Here is a 22,998-nt window from a genome sequence, read left to right on the forward strand (position 1 = left end):
AGGTTCGGTCATATATCTACGTTAATTTTAACTCCAATAAAAAAAATTGACCTCATACATAATGAAATGCGTAGCTTTATCATTTCATAAGAAAAAAATTAGAGAAAATATATTAATTCAGGAAAACTTGGCTTATTAGGCAAATCGGGCCTTGCATAGTAGGCTGAGAAGTGCGTTCTGGCTACTAGGTACGATATATATATATATATATATATATATATATATATATATATATATATATATATATATATATATATATATATATATATATATATGGGTTAATCACGGTTATCAATACACGACACTCGTCAAATGCTGCAACTTTTTCTGCGCAAATTAACAACCCAACATTCAAAAAATAATTATTTATGTTTTAACCCATAAGCAGATGATAACGACATGTTAGTAGGATAAGACCTCTCCCTTTCCTTTCCCACAGGTCACCTTAAGCCTTACCCTGCTAGTTTATCCTGGAGCATAATCAGCCTATATGTTTACACAACCCGTCCTCCATTCAAGTCCATTACATCCAGCGGTCGACCCCACAGTGCGGTCTGCTGCATGATGCGAGGAGGACGTGTTGCTCCGCATCTTCGTGTTTGCACGTGGCTGCTGCAGCTAGATGTTGTGAATTTGTTCTCGACTGTTGCAGTGATACAGTGCCTTTGTGTATCGAGGAAATGGCTGAGGCGGTCTGCCTAGGTGATGGAAGATCCTGTACTGGGCCTGGAGAGTGTGACAGTGAGGATGGCAGACAGGATGATACTAGGCCGTATCAAGCAGTAGTAAACAGATATAAACGGAGAAATATTCAAAGACAGCGAGACGAAGACAGTGAGGAGGAAATAACAAAGAGACCAAAAAATGAAGACATGCTCAGCAGGACGCGGGAGATGCAGACTAATGGAAGGAAGAGGCTGTTGTTCCCTACAGCATGTCAACTGAATTTCCATCAAAAGCTGGAGTGGACGGTTCGTTTGGCTAAGGAGTTTTTTGAATATGAACCACTATTCAAGGAGGGTCTTCACCGGCCCTATATAACAGTTGGGACAGAGGAGGCCGTGGAACACCTAACGAAGGATGGGTTTGAGAATATTGTGATGGTTACTCCGGAAAAAGGTATGATGTACACCAAGGTCATAGTGTTTAAGTATCCAACTTATTTGGATCCTGATTATCTATTGCTCAACAATGATAGTGTTGTTTGGGCAAAGAGGAACAGTGTTCGTGGTGAAAAACAAAGCCAGGTTGTTGCCTTGGTAAAGGGTGAGGCTCCAGAAAGAATTTTTGTGCAAGGACTAGGCTACAGGAAAGTTGTAAAATACATTGAGGAGCCCATATTATGCATGAAGTGTTCTCGTTGGGGACATATGGCTTGGAAATGCCAGTTTGACTCCAGGTGTCGGTACTGTGGTAAGAAACACGACTCTCGAGAGTGTAGAGTCAAGATTAAAAACGGTGAAAAAATCGTCCCATCTTGTTGCAATTGTCGAGGAAGCCACAATGCTGGTTCCTATCTATGTCGCATGAAGCCTCATCTGAGAGACTCGAGGACGGGTGCTACAAGCAGGATAGATGTATCCTCGAAGGAAGGAAAGATTGTGCAGCAGGAACATGGAGGAAACAGTTGGAAGCCAATGACAGCGCCTATGAACAATGTGTGGGAGAAAGGAACAGAGACAATTAAGGCGAGCCTAGGGAAAGTAGGAAATGCAGCTGAAAAAATTAAACCTTGTGGAAACAAGGTTCAGGTCAATATAGTGAACTCTGAGGTTGGTACTCAAATATTGGAATATCTAAAAAAACTAGAAAAGAGGATTGAGGCATTAGAAAAATTAACTATGGGGGGTAGACGGGGTGAAGATGGTGGTGAAACAGGACGTGAAGTGGAAAGTGAAACAGGACGTGAAATGGAAAGTGAAACAGGACGTGAAATGGAAAGTGAAACAGGACGTGAAATGGAAAGCCAAACAGGACGTGAAATGGAAAGCCAAACAGGACGTGAAATGGAAAGCCAAACAGGACGTGAAATGGAAAGCCAAACAGGACGTGAAATGGAAAGTGAAACAGGACGTGAAATGGAAAGTGAAACAGGACGTGAAATGGAAAGTCAAACAGGACGTGAAATGGAAAGTGAAATAGGACGTGAAGTGGAAAGTGAAACAGGACGTGAAATGTGCGTTGAAGAAAGTAAGGAAGAACATGACGTATTGATGATAGAGGATAGTCAGGAAAATGAACTTTCTAGTAGTGTTAGCGTTCAACCTTCTGTAGTGACAAATGTCGAAACAAAGGTTAAAGTAAAACGGTATAGAGAAATAAGAAAGAAATTAGATATGAATAAGATCACCTTTGATGCTAGTAGCTGTTGTGCAAATGAGGAGAAAGCAGAAATGTTACAGTGTTGGGAGAGTCTGTCTGAGAAAATCTCGTATCTCATGGAATGTGACAGACAGGGCAAAGGTAGTTTTATTAAATCATGGATGAAAGTAGAGTGAGAATATTATCTTGGAGCGTTAATGGGTTAAAATCCAGTGCGGTGGATGTACACTATTATACTCTTAGATAGTACTATATTAACCTGATATGTTACATGGGATTCTTGTATTTGTACTCACTGAATTTGTGCGCCCCTTGAGGGACTTGAAGTATGGGAAGGGGTAGAAATAGCCTAAGCTAATCTTTGATTTTTTTTTTTTTTTTTTTTTTTTTAACTTGTCTCAATAAACCTACTTGAACTTGGAAGACCATTATGTATTAAAGTGTCAAATTATGGATAACCATAGAAATAAGGAAATAAGTAGTGTACCACTTCAAATTGTTTGGATGTGTGATAATGATATGATAGACAGAATACTTAGGAACTACAAGAATTTTGCCCCAATGATTGTAACACTTACTATATTAATATGCAATGTTAAATGTTGTATTGTGATTTGTGTATCTGTACTCACTGAATTTGTGCGCCCCTTGAGGGACTTGAAGTAGAGGGGGGTAGAAATAGCCTAAGCTACTCTATCCCTTTGAGATGTATTTTTTTCTTGTCTCAATAAACATACTTGAACTTGAACTTGAACTTGGTCGACCCCACAGACGCATTCATAAATGTGACATGCTGTTCATTCAAAACAGGAATTTTCTCAAATATAAATTATTATAATATATTAGCATATTGTGCATATATAGGCATAGGTTAGGTTAGGTGTTTAGGTTCTGTTGGCGATTATTTGTAGTACGTGGGTGAAGCATTTACAGCGTTGTGGTTCGAAATAAATTCGTCAGTGAAGCACTTGTTCCGGAAGTGTTCGAACGAAATCAGTTGTGGGTCGTGTGTAAACCGTTTTTCATTCATACACATAACAAGACCAGGGATGATGGAAAGACCAGGGATGATGGAAAGGCTAGGGGTGACAAGACGTCCTGCTTCAGGCGGGACAGTAGGACTTTTGACCCCCTCTATCCTCATACACCTCAAGCACCACGTTAATTTGACCTCATTTTTGTGCCGTCTAAAAATAATTATAAATCGATGGTAAATAGTATACTCCCTTCAGTTTGTGAAGTTAATTTAGGTAGAATATGTTGTTCCTGTAAAAATGAATATTGCTTTCTTCCAATTCTATATTTTTGCACGGCTGCTGTAGGAGAACAGTGTTGCCGTTACTGCTGCTGTAGGAGAACAGTGTTGCCGTTACTGCTGCTGTAGGAGAACAGTGTTGCCGTTACTGCTGCTGTAGGAGAACAGTGTTGCCGTTACTGCTGCTGTTGGAGAACAGTGTTGCCGTTACTGCTGCTGTAGGAGAACAGTGTTGCCGTTACTGCTGCTGTAGGAGAACAGTGTTGCCGTTAATGCTGCTGTAGAACAGTGTTGCCGTTAATGCTGCTGTAGGAGAACAGTGTTGCCGTTAATGCTGCTGTAGGAGAACAGTGTTGCCGTTACTGTTGCTGTAGGAGAACAGTGTTGCCGTTACTGTTGCTGTAGGAGAACAGTGTTGCCGTTACTGCTGCTGTAGGAGAACAGTGTTGCCGTTACTGCTGCTGTAGGAGAACAGTGTTGCCGTTACTGCTGCCGTAGGAGAACATTAATGCCGTTACTGCTGCCGTAGGAGAACATTAATGCCGTTACTGCTGCCGTAGAACAGCAATGCCGTTACTGCTGCCGTAGGAGAACAGTGTTGCGTCACTGCTGCTGTAGGAGAACAGTGTTGCCATTACTGCTGCTGTAGGTGAACAGTGTTGCCGTTACTGCTGCTGTAGGAGAACAGTGTTGCCATTACTGCTGCTGCTGTAGAACAGTGTTGCCGTTACTGCTGCTGTAGGAGAACAGTGTTGCCGTTACTGCTGCTGTAGGAGAACAGTGTTGCCATTACTGCTGCTGTAGGTGAACAGTGTTGCCGTTACTGCTGCTGTAGGAGAACAGTGTTGCCATTACTGCTGCTGTAGGTGAACAGTGTTGCCATTACTGCTGCCGTAGGAGAACAGTGTTGCGTCACTGCTGCTGTAGGAGAACAGTGTTGCCATTACTGCTGCTGTAGGAGAACAGTGTTGCCGTCACTGCTGCTGTAGGAGAACAGTGTTGCCGTTACTGCTCCCTAGGGACCCGGGCAGGTGTATCAAGGCGTGATAGGCATGGAGAACACAGTGAACATCAGAGACTCGGGGCTCGTTAACCACCCAGCAAACATAAGAAATATTGCCGGAACAAAAGGGGTGAAGTTCTCCAGGAGGAGTTAAGATTCCAGCAGCAAGATAACCACACTGTGATGGCCATGTGAGGGCTTGCAGGACGCTGGCTCCAACAGCTTTGTTGATAAAGCTATCACAAAAATCCTTGCCACATGTGTTGATGCCAGTAAAAAAGTGGTGTTTTCACAATGGCGTGGCTGATTAAATAATGGCGATTTATTATTGCGGTGGTAACGAGAGCAATCTAGACTGAACAATCCCAACTTGGAGGAGGTACAAGGGGGTTAACCCCACAGTAGGTCCCCCGCCCTCCACCCCCTCCTACACCCGCCGCTCTGCTAACAATTCCATAAAGCTGTCATGTGCGGTCATTCGGCAGTCCCCGGACTGCTCGTTACGCTGCACCACAATGTATACAAATTCACAATTAAGAGTTGTGAATATATTAGTGAAGATCGGGGTCAGGGAAGGTATAAACAACTGGGTGTGCGGGAGCGTGGTGAGGGAGGGCGTTTGTTCTCCGCTCACGTAGTGATGTGAGGGTGAGGCAGGCGACCTGTGGAGCAGCCCACCCCGCCACCACCACCACCACACTCCTCCACTACCACACACAGTGTAGTGTAGTGGTGTCTCCACTACACACCTCACCCTCTATACAACCCTCTGCCCACATGCTACAATGATTACATCACTCAACTAATCATAAGCATTGTAATATACAATTATGTTAACCGCCAGAGCATAGAACAAAAATGACAATCACTATGGCAGCAAGACTGCCGAACACAACCTTCAACAATCCCAAAATTCACGTACTCTTTCAATAACCACCAACTAAAGACAATCCCTTTTAAACTCTATTCATTTCCCTCAAATCCCACTAGCATTGTGGATAGAACCCCCAGCTGAGCACCTTCACATTAAGAACCACATACCCACACAACATGGTAGTCATTGGCACACCTCATACCCATCCCGTGGGCGGTGGTGTAAAGGATTACAGAGGCACATAATCTGTTCAGGAACTGAACCCTCTAGTTCGTTTAGCTAAGCAAAATAACAATCTTTTGTAGCCAGTTACACAATTATTAATGTTATATGTACATGTACATATACTCATACATATATATATATATATATATATATATATATATATATATATATATATATATATATATATATATATATATATATATATATATATATATATATATATATATATATATATATATACTTATTCACATACATATTTAATCACCTACACAAATACACACATCAATAATCTTTTGTGTCACAAGTGATCAACAAGAGGCTCACAACAGTCACTATACAAGGCACTTTGCATCTATAGTGAGTCACACAGTTACTAGTCTTGCTGCACACCACCCAACTGGGCGGCAGCTTTACAGTCATGTGCTGCACACCCACCCAACTGGGCGGCAGCTTTACAGTCATATGCTGCACACCCACCCAACTGGGCGGCAGCTTTACAGTCATGTGCTCCACACCCACCCAACTGGGCGGCAGCTTTACAGTCATGTGCTCCACGCTCACCCAACTGGGCGGCAGCTTTACAGTCATGTGCTCCACACTCACCCAACTGGGCGGCAGCTTTACAGTCATGTGCTCCACACCCACCCAACTGGGCGGCAGCTTTACAGTCATGTGCTCCACACCCACCCAACTGGGCGGCAGCTTTACAGTCATGTGCTCCACACCCACCCAACTGGGCGGCAGCTTTACAGTCATGTGCTCCACACTCACCCAACTGGGCGGCAGCTTTACAGTCATGTGCTCCACACTCACCCAACTGGGCGGCAGCTTTACAGTCATGTGCTCCACACCCACCCAACTGGGCGGCAGCTTTACAGTCATGTGCTCCACACTCACCCAACTGGGCGGCAGCTTTACAGTCATGTGCTCCACACTCACCCAACTGGGCGGCAGCTTTACAGTCATGTGCTCCACACCCACCCAACTGGGCGGCAGCTTTACAGTCATGTGCTCCACACTCACCCAACTGGGCGGCAGCTTTACAGTCATGTGCTCCACACTCACCCAACTGGGCGGCAGCTTTACAGTCATGTGCTCCACACCCACCCAACTGGGCGGCAGCTTTACAGTCATGTGCTCCACACTCACCCAACTGGGCGGCAGCTTTACAGTCATGTGCTCCACACCCACCCAACTGGGCGGCAGCTTTACAGTCATGTGCTCCACACCCACCCAACTGGGCGGCAGCTTTACAGTCATGTGCTCCACACTCACCCAACTGGGCGGCAGCTTTACAGTCATGTGCTCCACACTCACCCAACTGGGCGGCAGCTTTACAGTCATGTGCTCCACACCCACCCAACTGGGCGGCAGCTTTACAGTCATGTGCTCCACACTCACCCAACTGGGCGGCAGCTTTACAGTCATGTGCTCCACACTCACCCAACTGGGCGGCAGCTTTACAGTCATGTGCTCCACACCCACCCAACTGGGCGGCAGCTTTACAGTCATGTGCTCCACACTCACCCAACTGGGCGGCAGCTTTACAGTCATGTGCTCCACACTCACCCAACTGGGCGGCAGCTTTACAGTCATGTGCTCCACACCCACCCAACTGGGCGGCAGCTTTACAGTCATGTGCTCCATACCCACCCAACTGGGCGGCAGCTTTACAGTCGTAAAGTTTACAATAGTAAGCAAATTTTGGATACTTCGCTAAGATTCATGGCAGTACATCATTATGAATGAAGTACTTACACAATTCTTGGACTCCATTGATAGTGTTCTCTCTGAATTCCGCGAGTGTTCCACATTCCATTATATAATGACGCAAAGTATGCGAATAGTTCTGCTGACAGAGTTTACATTTAGTCAAATCTACATCAACAGATGTTACAAATTCCAAGAGGTACCTGTAGCCGAGCCTAAGCCTAGCAGTGGTAACATCTAGAAGTCTGCTAACATTATTGGATGACCCATAGACGTGCGGTTCTTCCTGCATAATAGAATGATGATAGATGGAGTAACTGGTGTGAATTTCAGTTTGCCTCAAGTCTCCGAAATTTAGTTGATGTTCCGGAATATTACTGCCCTCAGGCAGCTCAAAGGCAGTCCTAGTTGGTAATCAATTCCCTCTTTACGAGCAAAAGTCTTGGCCAACTCATCAGTTCTATCATGCATTCGGAGACCAATATGGGAAGGAATCCACAGGAGACAAACTCTGACTCCATCTGAGTATGTATCTGACTCCATTCATTATTTCATTATATCTGTGTCTAGCTTCAGACACAAGCATATTACAGTTATGCCTTGGGGAGCTGAGGGCAGTCAAGGATGACAAGGAGTCACTTACAATTAGCGTGTCACCTTTGGATTCATATATACGCGCTCGAGTGCCAGGATTATGGCAACCGGTTCTGTACGAGGAGTGGAGGCTCAGTTATTTATACGCGCTCCACACTCATGGGAGAAGGAACCATCTCTCGCTGTCACAACAACTGCACTTCCAGCTGCACCATGGGACTGGTGCAAGGATCCATCAGTGTAAATAATTAGGGCAAGGGAACGCTCTCTGACCAAAGCATTAGTTTGGCTTAAGGCATTGTACTTTGCTTCTTGACGAAGCATGGCTTGTTCTTTAATCAGCTTCTTAGGTGGAGGGTTTTGACACTAGTTACACAATTATTGATGTTATATATACATGTACACATACTCATACATACATACATGCACATATATATACATATACATACATATACAATCACCTAAACAAATCAATAGTCTTTTGTATCAAGTGATTCAACAAGCGGTTCACAACAGTCACAATACAAGGCCCTTTTCATCTATGGTGAGTCACACAGTTACTAGTCTTGCTCCACGGGGGGGGGAGGGGGGGGGGATAGTAAGACGCTAAAAAAGCTGATATTAATAAAGTTTTAAATTGGGGAGAAAAAAAAATTATATTTAACAGTGACCAATTCGAGGTACTTAGTATGGAGGAAATGAGGCCCTTAAGGAAACACAGTGTGTAAGACGACCTTGTTCTCCTACCCATACCCACTAGCAACCCTAATTCCTACCCATACAAGAACAAGAACACACAAGGACCTGGGAATAATGATGTCTGACGACCTAACGTTTAGGGAGCATAATCAACCATATAACAACAAAAAAGGTCCCTCCCTCCCTCCCTCCCTCGACCACGGGCCCCTCCCTCCATGTTATGAGAGCAGGCGGGCAGTCCGCCTTGCTGACACGATGTGTGGGTGTTGGCAGCCAAGCTGCCTCTGCCTTGTCAGGGAGCTGCGAGTGTGTGAGAAGTTCTTCACGTGTGTTTCACCATATATGGATGTCTATTGATGAACACTATGTAGCATTCACACACATACACTCAGATGCTTTCACTTTCTACTCGGATGTTGTACTCAGAGGTGTACCTTCTACCAGGTGAGTACACATGTTAATGTTGTTTGTGGGTCTTAAATTTATTACTGTTTTTATAGGGGGGATTTCTGATCAGTATTTCATCTAGGAATAATGTGTTGTAGGGCTGGGCTTCCATAGAGTAAATTTAGGCTCTTGGGCCACCAGCTGTGGGAGTGGGACGTCTCATCTTGGGCCACCAGCTGTGGGAGTGGGACGTCTCATCTTGGGCCACCAGCTGTGGGAGTGGGACGTCTCATCTTGGGCCACCAGCTGTGGGAGTGGGACGTCTCATCTTGGGCCACCAGCTGTGGGAGTGGGACGTCTCATCTTGGGCCACCAGCTGTGGGAGTGGGACGTCTCATCTTGGAGTAATCTGTCTAACATCGGGTCTTGTAACATAAGGATGGTGTTCCACACCCTGGAGGCTTGGTGCTGTAGACTGGTGTTTAGTGGTTGTGTTCAGGAGTTCCTGGAGCTCCTGGACTGTCTGGTCATATGGTGCTCTCCTTAGCGCCTTATGTAGCACTTCCTCCTTCCTCGGAGGAGGGCATGAAGAAGGCCACGCCGACACTTCCCTTCCCCCCCCCCCCCCCCCGCTCTCCATCACCATATAACAATTGTCCAAAAGTTCTAGACACAATTCAGGAACACATTCGCAACAGTTAAAATAATTTATAAATAAGCTAGAGTAAAGTTCTGTCACTTTTGATGTATGAACTTTTATTGTAAATAAATTCCAACGTTTAATCAAATCAAAGTTTAATCTTCATAAATAGTTTAGTTTTAGTGTAGTTGGCGGGCAGTGTTGTAACATATCCAAAGGTGACCAACACATACACACAGATCTTAAATAAGAATGGCAACATTTTATGAAGACGTTGTAGTACATGTTGCGGTAGAGACCGGGGGTTCCAACACTTGGATATACTCACATGGTCATCCACGGAGTAGGTCAGTTCCCCGTCGTCGTAGAGCACGAACCATCGTCGCTGCCACCGCTGAAACAACACAGATACCATCGTCAATAGAAACATATCAGGCGGGACCAAAGAGCCAAAGTTTAACCCCCGCAAACACAATTAGGTTAGAACACACAATTATTAAAACAGGTGTGCACATCATGTACATGTTTTGTACGTTCCAAACCTGTATTTTGGAAATATAACTATTTGACAAGAAATTATAGTTATGAAAAATCAGAAGGCCACCCCCCCCCCCTGGCCAATGGTAAAATTTTGCAATACACTCTTGCAAATGTTAAACTTTTGTCATACATACAGAGCCAGAGAGTGCGTGAAGACACTACAGGAGGAGGTCAGTGGAGCGTGTTAGAAGGGAATGTTAGCAGTCTGAAACACAGATATGACTGGAGAGAAAATGGAAACATTCGAATACACAGGTGATAGGGGGAAATGGCGGGCCCGGGAGATGAGACTCGCTCCTGCAAGTTAGGTTAGGTAAACACACACACACATTCACTCTCACACATTTGCTCACTCATACCTGGCCCAAAACTAGAGATGCTGTACCGATGATGATACTCTTCAAGACGCTAGTGCTCTCTAGAGTGGAGTACTGCTGCACAATGACAGTCCCTTTCAAAGCTGGAGAAATTGCTGACCTGGAGAGCGTGCAGAGATCCTTACTGCTAGAATCCACTCAGTAAAACATCTAAACTATTGGGACCGACTAAAGAGCCTAAATCTGTATTCTTTTGAGCACAGGCGGGAGAGATAGATAATAATTTACACGTGGAAAATAGTAGAGGGGCTGGTCCCAAACCTGCACACAGAAATAACACCACATGAGACCAGGAGGCATGGCAGGATGTGCAGAATACCCCTGTTGAAGAGCAGAGGTGCAACAGGTACTCTGAGAGAGAACTATAAACATCAGAGGCCCGAGACTGTTCAACACGCTTCCACTACGCATAAGGGGCATAACTGGCCGACCCCTCACAGTGTTCAAGAGAGAACTGGATAAACACCTTTAAAGGATACCTGATCAACCAGGCTGTGACTCATACGTCAGGCTGCGACCAGCCGCGTCCAACATCCAAGTTGACCAGTCCAGCAACCAGGAGGCCTGGCCGACGACCGGGCCGCGGGGACGGTAAGCCCCGGAAACACCTCAAGGTAAGATAGCATTGCGCGGGAAATTTGACAAATTGCTTCACTTTACATACCCCCCCCCCCCTCGTCGTCGGGTTCCACCCCCCCTCCCCCCCTCGAGGGTGTTCAGGGTTAACTGCCAATTAACTCCACCCTCACAATTACCACATTCTTATATTTGTAATAGTTAAGTATATCCTCCACCTGCCGCAGACTGGGGTTTGTTTGCCACCACCAAGACACCGTGGAGAGTGTGAGAGGTCACCACCACGACCACCACACACCACCACCACACACCTCAACACCACCACCACCAAGACACCGTGGAGAGTGTGAGAGGTCACCACCACGACCACCACACACCACCACCACACACCTCAACACCACCACCACCAAGACACCGTGGAGAGTGTGAGAGGTCACCACCACGACCACCACACACCACCACCACACACCTCAACACCACCACCACCAAGACACCGTGGAGAGTGTGAGAGGTCATCACCACGACCACCACACACCACCACCACACACCTCAACACCACCACCACCAAGACACCGTGGAGAGTGTGAGAGGTCACCACCACGACCACCACACACCACCACCACACACCTCAACACCACCACCACCAAGACACCGTGGAGAGTGTGAGAGGTCACCACCACGACCACCACACACCACCACCACACACCTCAACACCACCACCACCAAGACACCGTGGAGAGTGTGAGAGGTCACCACCACGACCACCACACACCACCACCACACACCTCAACACCACCACCACCAAGACACCGTGGAGAGTGTGAGAGGTCACCACCACGACCACCACACACCACCACCACACACCTCAACACCACCACCACCAAGACACCGTGGAGAGTGTGAGAGGTCACCACCACGACCACCACACACCACCACCACACACCTCAACACCACCACCACCAAGACACCGTGGAGAGTGTGAGAGGTCACCACCACGACCACCACACACCACCACCACACACCTCAACACCACCACCACCAAGACACCGTGGAGAGTGTGAGAGGTCACCACCACGACCACCACACACCACCACCACACACCTCAACACCACCACCACCAAGACACCGTGGAGAGTGTGAGAGGTCACCACCACGACCACCACACACCACCACCACACACCTCAACACCACCACCACCAAGACACCGTGGAGAGTGTGAGAGGTCACCACCACGACCACCACACACCACCACCACACACCTCAACACCACCACCACCAAGACACCGTGGAGAGTGTGAGAGGTCACCACCACGACCACCACACACCACCACCACACACCTCAACACCACCACCACCAAGACACCGTGGAGAGTGTGAGAGGTCACCACCACGACCACCACACACCACCACCACACACCTCAACACCACCACCACCAAGACACCGTGGAGAGTGTGAGAGGTCACCACCACGACCACCACACACCACCACCACACACCTCAACACCACCACCACCAAGACACCGTGGAGAGTGTGAGAGGTCACCACCACGACCACCACACACCACCACCACACACCTCAACACCACCACCACCAAGACACCGTGGAGAGTGTGAGAGGTCACCACCACGACCACCACACACCACCACCACACACCTCAACACCACCACCACCAAGACACCGTGGAGAGTGTGAGAGGTCACCACCACGACCACCACACACCACCACCACACACCTCAACACCACCACCACCAAGACACCGTGGAGAGTGTGAGAGGTCACCACCACGACCACCACACACCACCACCACACACCTCAACACCACCACCACCAAGACACCGTGGAGAGTGTGAGAGGTCATCACCACGACCACCACACACCACACACCTCAACACCACCACCACCAAGACACCGTGGAGAGAGTGAGAGGTCATCACCACGACCACCACACACCTCAACACCTCTCACGGGCCATCACAAGTTGTCAGAGCGGAGGGTCCAAGTTGTCTAATGTCTCCACACTTAGTTAAATAATATTAGTTTGTGACACTCTTGGTCACGGACTCTATACATGGGAGTGTTCAGGCCGCAGACTCTATACATGGGAGTGTTCAGGCCGCAGACTCTATACATGGGAGTGTTCAGGCCGCAGACTCTATACATGGGAGTGTTCAGGTCACGGATTATACATGGGAGTGTTCAGGTCACGGATTATACATGGGAGTGTTCAGGCCGCAGACTATACATGGGAGTGTTCAGGTCACAGACTCTATACATGGGTGTGTTCAGGTCACGGACTATACATGGGAGTGTTCAGGTCACGGACTATACATGGGAGTGTTCAGGTCACAGACTCTATACATGGAAGTGTTCAGTTCGCACAGACTCTATACATGGGAGTGCTCAGTTCGCACTCTATACATGGGGGTGTTCAGTACGCACAGACTATACATGGGAGTGCTCAGTTCGCACAGACTCTATACATGGGGGTGCTCAGTTCGCACAGACTCTATACATGGGGGTGCTCAGTTCGCACAGACTCTATACATGGGAGTGCTCAGTTCGCAGACTCTATACATGGGAGTGCTCAGTTCGCAGACTCTATACATGGGAGTGCTCAGTTCGCAGACTCTATACATGGGAGTGCTCAGTTCGCAGACTCTATACATGGGAGTGCTCAGTTCGCAGACTCTATACATGGGAGTGCTCAGTTCGCAGACTCTATACATGGGAGTGCTCAGTTCGCAGACTCTATACATGGGAGTGCTCAGTTCGCAGACTCTATACATGGGAGTGCTCAGTTCGCAGACTCTATACATGGGAGTGCTCAGTTCGCAGACTCTATACATGGGAGTGCTCAGTTCGCAGACTCTATACATGGGAGTGCTCAGTTCGCAGACTCTATACATGGGAGTGCTCAGTTCGCAGACTCTATACATGGGAGTGCTCAGTTCGCAGACTCTATACATGGGAGTGCTCAGTTCGCAGACTCTATACATGGGAGTGTTCAGGCCGCAGACTCTATACATGGGAGTGTTCAGTTCGCACAGACTATACAGAGTATCTGAATAGAGTACTCTTCCTCTTTATTTTCCCGCCAAGGAGCCTGTTTGTCGTTAGCGGTGACTAATTAATTAGAAAAAGGGTTCTGTGATAAATGGTTACCTTCAACCACCATAGTTTGACCACTGTTACCACCACTACTATTGTCATTACTGCTACGTCTACGGCGACAATCACTATTGTTACGGTTACTACAAGTAATAGTACTAAAGTAATTGAGGTGGCGATGGGGTAGTAATAGTTGAAGTAGCTGGAGCAAGAGTACAGTGATACTTGTACTACATCACCCACACAACTGTAGACACTACCACCAGGCCACTCCACCCAGCAAGATCTTCACAATATTTACCTCAGTAGCGTGAACAATGACCAGGCCACAAGTGTGTGTGGCTAGCAGTGTAACAAGGTGATTGAGTGAGACCGGGTGTTGCGGTCACGCTGGTGCAGCCTACATCTCTCCTGACCCGCTTGCTGGGAACCAGTGGTCACCCACACACACCACTACACACACACCTCACCATCTACCTCCACACACACCACTACACACACCTCACCATCTACCTCCACACACACCACTACACACACCTCACCATCTACCTCCACACACACCACTACACACACCTCACCATCTACCTGCACAAACACACCCCCACACACACCACAGCCCGTCCTCGCATACAAACATCCAAGCTCGTTAAATTAGCCGCCAAACTCCTTGTTTATGAATGAAAATCGGTTTACACACGCCGAACCGTCCTCTGGCCAAGTCCATTCCATCCAGCGGTCAACCCCAAAGACTCGTCAAAATTAACATGCTGTTCATTCTGAACAGAACTTTTCTCAAATATAAATTAATATTATTATATATTAGCATATTGTACATATTTAGGCACTGGTTAGGTTAGGTGTTTAGGTTCTGTTGGCGATTATTTGTATTTGTAGTATGTGGATGAAGCATTTACAGCCGAGATTCAAACATAATAAATAAGAAATGCGGAGACGACTACAAATGTCTGAGAGAAGACACGAACATGGACGGGGTCTAGCACGTGGCTCCTAGATTTCAACCTCAGTAGGGGCAAAGTGATGGAATTACCTAACACACACACCACTAGAGGCTGCATCTCCTGGTCCCCGACAGTGTCACACCCACCTCCTTCCCCGCCACCCACAAACCTCTTCCCCCCCCTCACACAACCCAACATAATTTACAACCAGAATCTTATTTACAACCAAGGTAGTGGGTGCGTGGTGTGGCCCTCCAGACCACCGCCTCCCTCACACTGGCCGCCCTCTCCTCCACGTGTCCTCGGGGGGGGGGGGGGGGGGGGGGGGGAAGCATTTTGTGTTATTGCGTTGCCGTGATGCCGTGACGGGATAACTTATGGCGTGACGGGATACGGGCGCTGTGAAGGACGGTGAAGGAGGTGGTGGGGACGGCCAGGAACACCAACGAGGATGGCAGGTTAAACATATACAAGTTTATACAAGGATACGAGGCAAGGTTGCACATGTGGGCACAACTGCAGGTGTGTTGTATGTATTAACACGATAAACGGAACGGGGTGAGAATAGCTTGAGCTACCTCATCCCTTTGTGTGTATTTTACCTCAATAAACGTATTTCAATTTCAACTGCAGGTGTGTTGAACACGCGGGGTAGAACATGTGACTCTGTGTGATTGTCCCTTCATGTCCGTCCCTCCGTGCCTGGCCCCCCGTGCCTGGCCCCCCGTGCCTGGCCCTCCGTGCCTGGCCCCCCCGTGCCTGGCCCCCCGTGCCTGGCCCCCCGTGCCTGGCCCCCCGTGCCTGGCCCCCCGTGCCTGGCCCCCCGTGCCTGGCCCCCCGTGTCTGGCCCCCCGTGCCTGGCCCCCCGTGCCTGGCCCCCCGTGCCTGGCCCTCCGTGTCTGGCCCCCCGTGCCTGGCCCCCCGTGCCTGGCCCCCCGTGCCTGGCCCCCCGTGCCTGGCCCCCCGTGCCTGGCCCCCCGTGCCTGGCCCCCCGTGCCTGGCCCCCCGTGTCTGGCCCCCCGTGTCTGGCCCCCCGTGCCTGGCCCCCCGTGCCTGGCCCCCCGTGCCTGGCCCCCCGTGCCTGTTCACTTATGAGTGTCTCGCTGCTGTCATCCGTTCATTCAAGAGGCACGAGTACTCACGCTAGGTGAGGCAGAGGGAGGAGGCAGTGTTGTTGTTGTAGAGTCAGCTGGGGGAACACAAAGCTGCAAGTAGCACGGGCTATGGCGAACCCGTGGTGGATTTACCTGGACACAGGAGCGGGGCTGTGACTGGTGGCCGCTATATAGGGGAGGCCGCTACACATACGAGAGTGTTACAGAAGGATGCCAGCCGCAGACACCAACAGACCACCGTAGCGTCGCGGGGCGCTATATACACCTGTATTAATACACAAGTGCAAACACTTGTGAACAGAAGTCACATAAAAGGCACGGCGCTACGTGGTGACAGGTGACATACGGTGACATGCGGTGACACAGTAGGGAACCGGTTATGGGAGCCGGTCGGCCGAGCGGACAGCTCGCTGGACTTGTGATCGTGTGGTCCTGGGTTCGATCCCGGGCGCCGGCGAGAAACAATGGGCAGAGTTTCTTTCACCCTATGCCCCTGTTACCTAGCAGTAAATAGGTACCTGGGTGTTAGTCAGCTGTCACGGGCTGCTTCCTGGGGGGTGGAGGCCTGGTCGAGGACCGGGCTGCGGGGACACTAAAGCCCCGAAATCATCTCAAGATAACCAATAACAGTTGAGGATGAGGAGTCCGAGGTAAAGATGGCCGGGGGCGGCGTGGTGTGCCACTAGAGGCCCGGGCGACGTGCCCCACAATGGCTCCTCCTTGGCCCCTGCCACGGGACCATGACCTGACGTGTGAGAGACGTCCCTGGCAGGTGACCCAGGTCACCAGGGGGGTCACGGGAGGCTGGGGGTGACCTCGGTCACCACCTGATGACTATCTCCGCCTCCCTCCCTCCCGCCACTAAACATTAACAAATACTCCTGGAATATTGTTTTCGTGAGGGAGGTGGACACGTTCGTGTAGCGTGAGGCCGGGGGGGGGAGGTGGGGGGGGGCGTGAGGCCAGGGGGCGCCGGGCAAGGGGTCAAGGGTACGAGTGAGGGCAGGGCAAGAGACCTTGACAGGTGTGCCACTGGTATGCCTTTCACCACTGTGGCACCTCATGCCCACACACCTGACCCGCGCCAGGTGTGGGGGGGGGGTATATCGCCAGGTGTGGGGGGGTATACTCACATGTAAACCAACACTCCAGGGTCCCCCTCACCAGGTGGTGGCCAGGGTCCCCCTCACCAGGTGGTGGCCAGGGTCCCCCTCACCAGGTGGTGGTGGTGATGGGGACCAGCTGGCAGGACCCTACACCTGTCAGCATGGTGCTGGCAGGACCCTACACCTGTCAGCATGGTGCTGGCAGGACCCTACACCTGTCCACACATGAACGTTGGGATGGTAATGACGTCACGAGGAAAACAAGCCGGGAGAGCCTTCACCAATCAGTTGAGAGACAGAGCTGTTACTGGCCAATCAGGGAACCAGCACTGATGACGTTATATACAAGGGTAAATAAATTCGGGACGATGTCATGTTATCACTATACATACACACTGTCTGGTGTGTCACGCTGCTGGGTGTACACACACTCAGACAGGAAAGGAAAGAGAAAGGATAGGAAACCAGCACCGCTCCTGTGCCAGTTAAGTCCACTACGGGCTCACCAAAACCCACGCTACTTGCCCCGCTCCTGTGCCAGGTACGTTACGGGCTCACCATAGCCCGTGCTACTTGGTACTTGTTCCGAGTAGCTGAATCTATAACAACAGGATATGAAAGAAAAGAAAAGAAAAGAAAAGAAAAAAGAAAAGGAGAGAGAGGGAGGGCGGTAGGGAGAGGAGGGAGGGAGGGAGAGGGGGTAGGGAGGGAGAGGGGGTAGGGAGGGAGAGGGGGGGTAGGGAGTGAGGGGGGGGGGGTAGGGAGTGAGGGGGGGGTAGGGAGTGAGGGGGGGGTAGGGAGTGAGGGAGGGTAGGGAGTGAGGGGGGGGTAGGGAGTGAGGGGGGGGTAGGGAGTGAGGGGGGGGTAGGGAGTGAGGGGGGGGTAGGGAGTGAGGGGGGGGTAGGGAGTGAGGGGGGGGGTAGGGAGTGAGGGGGGAGGGGGAGAGAGGAGAGGAGGGAGGGGGGGAAGAGAGGAGGGAGGGGTGGAAGAGAGGGGGGGGAAGGGATAAGAAGAACCAGGTGATGGACGACAGAGAGAGAGAGAGAGAATGGCAGGAAGAAGTGTTGACGTAATATCATTATACATCATTGTTGTATACGACCCCAGCATTGTCTGGCCTTGTCGTTCACTTTCATGGTGTATTCTCTCATTTCCGTGTGTGTGTGTGTGTGTGTGTGTGTGTGTGTGTGTGTGTGTGTGTGTGTGTGTCTGTGTGTGTGTCTGTGTGTGTGTCTGTGTGTGTGTCTGTGTGTGTGTCTGTGTGTGTGTCTGTGTGTGTGTCTGTGTGTGTGTCTGTGTGTGTGTCTGTGTGTGTGTCTGTGTGTGTGTCTGTGTGTGTGTGTGTGTGTGTGTGTGTGTGTGTGTGTGTGTGTGTGTGTGTGTGTGTGTGTGTGTGTGTGTGTGTGTGTGTGTGTGTGTGTGTGTCGGTCTCTCGTCTGCACTCACACACACACACATAAGATGCACATAATATGACTGAAGACACTTGTTATGTACTGTGTAACAGTGTACTCGGCACGTGTTGTGGTTGTTGTTTAAGATTCGCTACTTGGAACAAAAAGTTCCAAGTAGCACGGGCTATGGTGAGCCCGTAGTGGTACTTACCTGGTACAGCAGAGGGGCGTACTCGGTACTGTGTCTGACGCCATTTACAGTGTTGGTACTGATTGTGGTGAGGTGGGAGGCAGTATTGTGTGGTGGCAGTGGTGAGGTGGTGGCAGTGATGTGTGGGGGCAGCTATACCAGCTGCACTTAAATCTGCAGATATAGCTCCTCTGCACAAGGGAAGGGACGCGGGGGTAGTAAAGTTTTGGCAAAAAAATTATAGACCAGTTGCACTAACATCACACATAATAAAAGTGTTTGAAAGAGTGATTAGAAATCAAATTTCTAGTTTTATGGAAAATAATGTTATACAACCCAGGACAACATGGATTTAGAGCGGGCAGATCCTGTCTGTCACAGTTACTCAACCACTATGACAAAATCACAGAAGCTCTAGAAGAAAAGCAAAATGCAGATGTTGTATACACAGACTTTGCAAAGGCATTCGATGAATGTGACCATAGAGTGATAGCACACAAAATGATGTCAATGGGAATAACTGGTAAAGTAGGACGCTGGATACTCAATTTCCTGTCGAACAGAACACAACGAGTTACAGTCAATCAAATAAAATCGAGTCCAAGTGCAGTTAAAAGCTCTGTACCTCAAGGTAGAGTCCTTGCACCACTGCTGTTTCTTATTCGCATATCAGATTTAGACCAAAATACAAGTCACAGCTTCGTATCATCCATTATGATGACACAAAATTCAGCATGAAAATTACCTCGGCTGAGGATATTGAAAATTTCAAGCAGATATTAACAAAGTTTTCGACTGGGCAGCAGACAATAACATGATGTTTAACAGTGATAAATTCCAGGTATTCAGGTACGGTTCAAATGAGGACCTTAAACAGAATACAGGGTACAAAGGAGAATCACATCTGCCCATAGTAGGAAAGCAACATGTAAAGGATTTGGGAATAATGTCCGACGACCTAACGTTTAGGGAGCATAACCAAGCAAATATTGCGTCAACCAGAAAAAATGATAGGATGGATTACGAGAACTTTCAAATCCAGGGATCCTATCACAAAAGAATATTAGTATCAATATTAAATATGCTAGACTACTCTATATGATGTTTGTTAGATCTCTCGTTGATTATCATGCCTTGCCCCTAATTAATTTCCCCTCCTCTGTGTTGAACAAACTTGAAGTAGTACAGAATGAAGCCATGAGGATAATTCTTGGTGCCCCAAGATGCACAAGAATCATCAACATGCGGGAAGAACTGAAGCTTCCAACCATACTAGAGAGAATCATGCAAGTCAACACTACCTTTTGCCTTAAAGTCACGTGAGACCGTACAACGTCTGCATTGCTCAGAGACAAATTATTTAATGCTATTAACACTATTGACTGGTGCCAACATACCAACTCACTCCTTTTATGACAAATGGCTGAGCCAAAATGCCTTCAATTTCATCAAACTCAACATTCGTTTTAAGTATAATCTACCTGTCTCTGATATTCCTCTTTATCTGTACCCCACCATGCAAGTATCATACACACCTGTCACCAAGAAAGATAATGAGAATCTTGCTCTTCTCAAAGCTGTCACGCTTGAAACACTTGCCTCCTCCATCGAAAATTTAAGATCTCACGAACACTGTGCCTACACCGACGGCTCCGTCCAATCCTCCACTGGACGGACTGCAGCGGCATGTAGGTGTCCCCATCTCTACTGTCAAACCTGTATTGGTCCAAACACTCAGGTCTGATGGGAACGAAATTACTGACTCCCAACGACCTGAAAGCACCAGTATAACAAAAAACTATGATTTGTTCAAATCTAACACCTATATTTATGGGCAGCACAAAATGTCCACAAGACTGATCTCTCGCACTACATCACCGAATGCCCAGTTATTAGACCTTTTAGACCCGTTGGCATGAGGTACCTGGAGCTTTGTAATTACTTTATTCACTCACCTGTTCTTGATGATATCCTCATAATGCACCCAGAGTCTGCCAGTGCAGACTACTCATCACCTGCCTCACTAACCAGCCTGTGTGATGGGGATTTTAGCATCACGTAGCTGACTCCAGGAAGGTACTCCCCTTCATATAGTCTAGGGCAGCTGCACAAATGCACATGTACCTAAATGTGTCCCTACAATTGTTTCAGCAGGTCTTAATATATAGAAGGAATGTTTTTGGTTCCTCGTAATTTCACTGATGGCCTCTTGCTCTCTGTCTCCTCTGAATTGGATACAATTCCTGCAGTTTGAGTGCAGTTGCTTGTCCCTCTTCTTCCCCCTCCACTGTCACTCACAGGGTAGTATGGGGCACTTGAGGATTAGCTCGAGTTACTGCTTGTCTTCTTGAAAGAGTTTGCAGAGTTAGTACTTGGACGATACTTGAGTTAACCAATGAGGCCTCGAGTTAATTTGTGTGTGTGTGGTTGTTTGTGGTAAGGTCTGAGAGTGTGTTGTAGTTAGTGTTGGAGGAGTTGCTTGAGTGCAAGCACCCCCCCCCCCCACCCCCCGTGAGATCACTGCAAAGTCAGGACGGAGCCTCACTGCCATATTACCAACGGGAAACTCAGTATATATGATTTTCTGTGTGATTTTTCTTCGAGATCAATAAAACGCATTATTTGTTGAGAAAAGTATTGATTAAAACACCCCCCCCCCTACCTTAATAAAGTGCGCGTTAAAAAACTAATTTAAAACACGTCAAACAGGGCCGCAGACAAACAGTGCAGCAGACAGGCAGGGCCGCAGGCAGGCAGGGCCGCAGACAAACAGTGCAGCAGACAAACAGGGCCGCAGACAAACAGGGCCGCAGACAAACAGGGCCGCAGACAAACAGGGCCGCAGACAAACAGGGCCGCAGACAAACAGTGCCGCAGACAAACAGTGCCGCAGACAAACAGTGCAGCAGACAAACAGTGCCGCAGACAAACAGTGCCGCAGACAAACAGTGCCGCAGACAAACAGTGCCGCAGACAAACAGTGCCGCAGACAAACAGTGCCGCAGACAAACAGTGCCGCAGACAAACAGTGCCGCAGACAAACAGTGCCGCAGACAAACAGTGCCGCAGACAAACAGTGCCGCAGACAAACAGTGCCGCAGACAAACAGTGCCGCAGACAAACAGTGCCGCAGACAAACAGTGCCGCAGACAAACAGTGCCGCAGACAAACAGTGCCGCAGACAAACAGTGCAGCAGACAAACAGTGCCGCAGACAAACAGTGCCGCAGACAAACAGTGCCGCAGACAAACAGTGCCGCAGACAAACAGTGCCGCAGACAAACAGTGCAGCAGACAAACAGTGCAGCAGACAAACAGTGCCGCAGACAAACAGTGCAGCAGACAAACAGTGCAGCAGACAAACAGTGCAGCAGACAAACAGTGCCGCAGACAAACAGTGCAGCAGACAAACAGTGCAGCAGACAAACAGTGCCGCAGACAAACAGTGCAGCAGGCAGCCAAGTCACGGAAATCATCATTTACCTCTTATTGTGTGGGTGTTAGTGCTTGTGGCTTGTTCATCCTGTTGTGTGCATGTGTTCCTGCCCCGTGTTCTGCTGCCTTATGCCCCTTGTTACCTTGCTGTACAGTCAGCTACTGGCAGTGTTGCAGAGTGGGCTGCGTGAGGTAATGTTACTCCTTATACCCACGCGTCCTACCCTGGCCTGTATATATAGTGAGGTGGTGGAGCCTGGCCACTTTATACCAGGCTGTCTGAAGCCTCACATCCACCACCTGCAGGAGGAAATTGGCTGTTCTTTGGGGCGCACGTGCGCGCACACTGCTCTTGGGGACGCACGCACGCGCGCACACACGCATACACACACACGCGCACGCGCACACACGCACACACGCACACGCACGCACACACGCACACACGCACACACGCACACACGCACACACGCACACACGCACACACGCGCA

The 22,998-nt window shown here is 48.9% G+C and overlaps 1 protein-coding gene across 18 annotated transcripts in view; it reads right to left on the bottom strand.

The window, feature by feature from the left end:
* Positions 1–22,998, bottom strand: part of LOC138349637 (protein outspread-like) — a 287,191-nt gene that overhangs the window by 44,262 nt on the left and 219,931 nt on the right. For 17 of the 18 annotated variants that reach the window (XM_069304611.1, XM_069304568.1, XM_069304532.1 and 14 more), the window contains one exon: positions 10,038–10,103. In XM_069304611.1, the coding sequence (XP_069160712.1) occupies positions 10,038–10,103 (66 nt within the window). Of the gene's footprint in view, positions 1–456; positions 585–10,037; positions 10,104–22,998 lie in introns of those variants that run through there. The other variant, XM_069304126.1, reaches the window with a different exon arrangement.

The sequence above is a fragment of the Procambarus clarkii genome, chromosome 1, assembly GCF_040958095.1.
Source record: "Procambarus clarkii isolate CNS0578487 chromosome 1, FALCON_Pclarkii_2.0, whole genome shotgun sequence".
NCBI lineage: Eukaryota > Metazoa > Arthropoda > Malacostraca > Decapoda > Cambaridae > Procambarus > Procambarus clarkii.